General features: G+C 38.5%; 1 protein-coding gene across 1 annotated transcript; it reads right to left on the bottom strand.

Annotated features, from left to right (window-relative positions):
* Positions 1-1,176: 1,176 nt before the first annotated feature.
* LOC105037673 (short-chain dehydrogenase reductase 3a-like) lies at positions 1,177-2,379 on the bottom strand. The gene is made up of 2 exons (XM_010913315.3): positions 2,320-2,379; positions 1,177-2,205 (listed from the first exon to the last, which is right to left on the bottom strand). Exons 1-2 carry the CDS (start codon positions 2,331-2,333, stop codon positions 1,419-1,421), a joined length of 801 nt encoding a protein of 266 aa, XP_010911617.1. The 5' UTR covers positions 2,334-2,379; the 3' UTR covers positions 1,177-1,418.
* Between the last annotated feature and the right edge of the window lie 3,598 nt (positions 2,380-5,977).

Here is a 5,977-nt window from a genome sequence, read left to right as displayed (position 1 = left end):
AGAAGCATAATGACCATATTTTTTGCCAATATAACAACGAATTTTAAATTTATTGTACCTTCGGCCTGTTGTTTCTCCTCTCTCTTGTCCACCATTTGGGCTGTGACTTCTTTCTTGATATCTTCCTCGTCCTCCATGACCACAGCTACGGCCACTTCCACGACCTCGATCTCGACCTCGGTCACTTTGATTCTCATCACTTTTAGAAGCTTCATTTCTGTCATTCAAACAAAACTTTGACTGAAGGACTAGCTCGATGGTATCTTGCTTCTTCTTGTTTTTTCTTTGCTCATATGTTGTCAATGAGCCCATAAGCTCATCTGTAGACGTAGACTCTAGATTTTTTGATTCTTTGATGGCCACAACAAAATGCTCGAACTTGTCATTCATCGAGCATAGAATTTTTTCAAATACATGAATATCTTCCAATTTCTCACCATTCCTTCTTAGTTGGTTTACCACGGAAAGAACTTAAGTGAAATATTCTACAATGGTTTCAGACTCTAACATCTACAATGCTTCAAATTCGGCTTGAAGTGTTTGGAGCCGAACCTTCTTCATCTTTTTTATACCTTTATAGGCATTCTCAAGGATCTCCCAGGCTTGTTTGGAGGTAGTGGCGCCTACAACCATCTCGAAATTTGCTTCATCTAAAGCTTGATAGATGAAGAAGAGCGCCTTTTTATCTTTCCTCCTCGATTCTTTGAAAGTTTGGTTAGTCGTGGGATTTGTTTCATCTTTAGGCTCCTCAGAGCGTCTCTCCACTACTTCCCAAATATCATGGAAGCTGAACAGTACTTTCATCTGGAGGCTCCAATTCTTATAGTTCTCATTAATGAGGTGAGGTACCTGAAGTTGCAACCTACTTGCCATCTCCCTCAAAAGGACTCTGATACTACTTTGTTAAGGTGGATATAGGAGGAGAAAAAAATTTGTAATATTTTTCTCAAGATACGAAGAGTACAAACCTAATAAGAGAAGAAAACTTTAACTTTGTATGAAATTTCTTAACTCTCTTAATCCAAAATGGCTCAAGTACATCTCTTTATATAGTGAATTTTGCAATTCTTCAACTATCTTCTACATAAAATACTAAGAGTCATATTTAATATGATATTTTGATTTTATATATATAAAAAAATTTTAAATGAATTTCATGAAGATATTAAAAAAATATTACTAATAACGAGACTTGCATTTAATTGGGTTTACAATTTTCAACGAGCCACATGGCCACACAAGCAACTAGCAAACTCAAGACATCCAAAAAAAAAAAACTTTATCCTAATAATCCAAAGCAGCACATGCCTATGCTTTCATTGTTATCTTATTATTATTATTCTTATTATTTTAATATATAAAGCTAGGCATGCCTTTTCTTGATTACACTTTGCCAAGAGCGATCAAGGTGCATCATCTCATTCCACCCGGGATGCAGGCCTCGAACCAACAGCAGTCACGCCACCATCAACCATCAGGTTTTGTCCGGTGACAAACGCGGACTCGTCGGACGCCAGGAAGAGTGCAGCCTCCCCAATATCACTTGCCTTCAACGGCCCTCCTCCCTTCAACACCATCATGGCCCCGGCAAACTCCTCCACCTGACTCTGGCTCCACCCACAAAGACTCAGAGCCAGCGGCGTTACCACGCCGCCCGGCGACACACAGTTCGCCCGTATTCCATGCCTTCCAAGCTCCGCTGCTGCCGACCGCACGAGCCCGACCACCGCAAGCTTCGACGCTGTGTACACCGCCGGCCCGAATCCGCCCTTCGTCACCGCGATGCTCGCCGTGCATATGATCGATCCTCGCGTCCCGCTGGCCACCATCGCCCTCGCTGCATGCTTGATCGTCGCAGCTACGCCGCGGACGTTCACGGCGATGACATTATCGAGCACGGCGAAGTCCACATCCAGAATGGTGCTGGTTAGCTTCTCCGAGATGCCGGCGTTGCTGAACATGATGTCGAGCCGGCCGTAGGCCTTAATGGTGAAGTCCACGAGCTCCTCTACTTCCTTCTCGTTGCGCACGTCGCAGCGCTTATACTTGCACTTGCCGGGGCCGATGGAGGCGACGACGCCGGCGCCCAGCTCGTCCTGGATGTCGGCGATGACGACGAGGGCGCCGTGGGTGGTGAAGATCCTTGCGGTGGCCTCGCCGATCCCACTGGCCGCGCCAGTGATGATGGCCACCTTGCCTTCCAACCTGCACATATGTCATGGTTACCACTTGTTCGCGCCAAGTTCCCCAGAATCTAGCATGCATGCATGAAATATGAGCTCAAATCCACGAATTAGTTTAAGGAAACACAGTTGTCACCTCTGCTTAGACATATTATATATTGAGGTTTTGTACTTCTACCTAATCTTATAACCTTTAAAACACAGTTGAGGGAAATGGCTCCCCTTTTCTTCTTATATAGACGTGCTAGCAAAGCTGCAGTTTTGAAGTATTCTAAAAAGGCAGACAAAGAAGAGAGAAATGTGATTCGAGATACTGATTCAAATTTTGAAAATGAATTGAATCATGGACTCACTGCTGTGACTGTTGAATTAGTCCGCAATGGTGCACCCGAGTTTTCCGAAGATGAGTAGGGAACGATAGGGATGGGAAAAGAAGAGTCTTTGGACATATGTAGTGTGTGTTTGCACGTGCTGATGCTTGCAGCAATTTAGGCACTGTAATGTGACATATACGGTAAACGGCAGCGTTGCATCGCCCACTTGGTCTTTGTTCAACGAATCATCTCATAATGTTCAACGAGTTTGAGGTCTTTTTCGATAGCCATCCTTTCTTGTAACAGATCCTTTTTTTTTTTTTTTTTTTTTATCACGATCACTTTCTGCTTTCTCTATCCTCCATAGACTTCGGACTCCATTCGGTTCCACTACAAGAAAATGCATCTTTGACGAGGACGGAAATTCTTGCTAAGATCTGAAATATTCTTGCCAAATATTACCGGCAAAGAAAAAAACATCCCCTCTAGATTATAGCCTATATGGCCGTTGTCTATATCTTTAATCATGGACAGCTACCCAGTCCTTGCCAAAAGAATGCTTTTGAAACTAGAGATGTGCATTTGATTTTTTTCCGTTTAGATCGGACCAAAATTTTGAAAAACCAAACTTCCAAACTTGTATTTTGTAAAACCAAAAATCGGGAATAGCTTAAAACCAAACAAACCAAACCGAAATACTTTCGGTTCGGTTCAGTTCAGTAATTCAATTTTGGACTTCTTTATATTAGGTTTTTGATTTTGATTTAAATTTATTAAATTTTTTAATAGTTTCATTATTTGGACTGCAGAATTGCATTTGGGCTTAGTTTAGGTGGACCATGATTTAAAAGGGACGTAACAAGTGAGTTGATTCAAAATTAGACTAAATAAATATGAAAGATAGTCTCTTTTTTTTTTTTTTTTAATTCACTCTGAGATTTTATCATACGTTCTTCTAAACATGAATATCATCCAAAGAAATAATATTAATCTGACTCACCTAAACGAGGCCCCAAAAAAATAAAGAAAAAAAAGTACAAAATCTATACAAATATGTTCTCAGAATATTAATATTTGAAAATGAACTACTCTAAACTCAAAGCAGGAACATCCTCTCATAAAGCAAATGCACGGTGGACGGCGTGCAATCAGGAATTAATCAAATATAATGGGTAACATAGCGTGTTATCTATTGTGGGATTTTGCACGGTCTAACTGGACCATCTGGTTTAAGTAAATTTAGCTCAAATATAAATATTAAATCAAAAGAGATCAGATAATTTTGATTTCGGTTAACCAAAATTATCAAATTAAATATCAAAGATTGAACCGATTAAAAAATTTCAGTTCGATTTTAAATCAAAATTGAAATTTTCATAAAAAAATCAAATCAAACACCAAAATAAAAATTAACGATTTGGTTTGGTTTTTAGTTAACCAAATCATTTGTATACCCCTATTTGAAACTTTTGCTAAGGACTTTATTGTGCTCTCGCCATACATGGAACAAGAATCATATGGGGCAGGCACCATAAAAAAATATGGAGCGAACCTCTTATTTTGCCATATTTTCTCTCTTACCAATCTTAGAGCAGAAGTCAAAGGATTCGTTTGGTTGATGAGAAGTGGAGAGGGAAAGAGGCACTTCCTGAGAAGTAGATCGGAGATTTCTTATTTGGTTGGAATTTTAAGAGGCGAGAGTGAAAATATTCTTTTCATGAAAAATTACTTCCCATATTTTATAAAAAGTAGAAATCCATTAAGAATATAGGTTTTGGTACTTCCTATGGGATGAAAAGTGGTACTATTTTATTTTTTTTTCAAAATACCCCTTTAGATCGGTGTCTAAAATTTTGTAAAATATCAATGGATGATTAGGATAAAATACTGAATAGTGATAATATTATATTAATATTATCTTAATATTTATATGAATATAATATTAATATTATATTATTTATTCTATTTTAATATTATTTTAATACTTATACTAATATAATATTTATATTATTATTATATTATATTTAATATTTTTATATCTATATTAGTAAATTAATTATATTAAAATATTAATATTATATGAATATATATTAGTATTATATTAATATAATAAATTATTATAGTCTAATATTATATTATAATATATTAATATTATATTTTTGTTAATATAAATATTATATTAATATTTATATAAAGTTTAGGAGCAAAAAGATATGATCTTGTATCTACTAAGGATATAATAAGTATTTTACATAATTTTTTTTAGAAAAATAGATGCTCAACCGAATATAAGCTACTCTGCAATAAGTCACTTTCTCATGATCAATCAAATATGTCAAAATTTTATTCTCAAAAAATAACTTATCAGAAAATTACTTCTTGAAAAGAAAAAATTTTTCTGCGAACCAAACGAGTCTTAAAAGTTAATGGCTTCTACTAATGGAGACATCAGTTCACGATAAAAAAGAATAAAAAGGAAAGAAAATCATGCATGGAATTCTTTTTCTTTAATAGTTCCAATATGTGCATGCATTAAAATATTTTAGAAGAGTTCAATTTTTTTATGCGTGCTATAGAATTCATGCATGGATCTAGAGTTTCACATCAGTGATTACTATGGCTGAAGGCGGCATCACCGACGGTGATCATCTGTCTCCTTCATGGCTAACACAATGAATCAAGTATCTGGTTCTTGGACATGGAAGGAAATGGTTCAAGGGCGGCAATCTTCCTGGTGGATGTGCAAGATAATCGATGAAGAGATCATCGAGCTTCAGAAGTATTTGTTTGATGCTCTAGTTTTGCTGGAGGAAGAACTGGAAATGGCTCGTGGGCAGTGGGAGAAGACCTCCCTATTTGCATGGAGTTTAGGGCATCGAATTCCGGTGGACGTGATTGCCACGAATATCAAAGCGCGATGTCAAATTATTGAGAATTTTGAGTCCTTCTCAATGGGGGTGGGATACTACTTGTTCCGTTTTTTCTTGAGGAAATCAGAGACTATGTTCTTGCAAAGAGTTCCCAAGTAGTTGGTGGTTAGGTTCTCACCGTTGATCAGTGGTCACCAGACTTCTATCACACAAAAGATGCGATTACCTCGGCATTGGTTTGGGTCTGTTTACCCCGTCTACCATCGGAATTTTGGAATAAGGCAATTCGGCTGAAGCATGTTTTGACGGCCAACAAATCTGTTGGGATATACTGACTGATCCTCATATGCTGACTTATCCCGACGGATGACTCCGACGGACAACCCCGATGGACGACTCCGACAGACGACGACCGAGGGACGACTCCGACGGACGACCCCGAGGGACGACTCCGACGGACGACCGACGGACGATCCCGACGAATGATTCCGACAGACGATTCCGACCAACGACCGATGGACGACTCCGACGGACGACCCCGACGAACGACTTCGACAGACGATCCCGACAGACGACCCCGACGGACGACTCCGACGGACGATCCCGATGG

The sequence above is a fragment of the Elaeis guineensis genome, chromosome 1, assembly GCF_000442705.2.
Source record: "Elaeis guineensis isolate ETL-2024a chromosome 1, EG11, whole genome shotgun sequence".
Taxonomy (NCBI): domain Eukaryota; kingdom Viridiplantae; phylum Streptophyta; class Magnoliopsida; order Arecales; family Arecaceae; genus Elaeis; species Elaeis guineensis.
The sequence above is the reverse complement of the archived record's forward strand: the minus strand, read 5'-3'. Positions and strand labels throughout refer to the sequence as shown.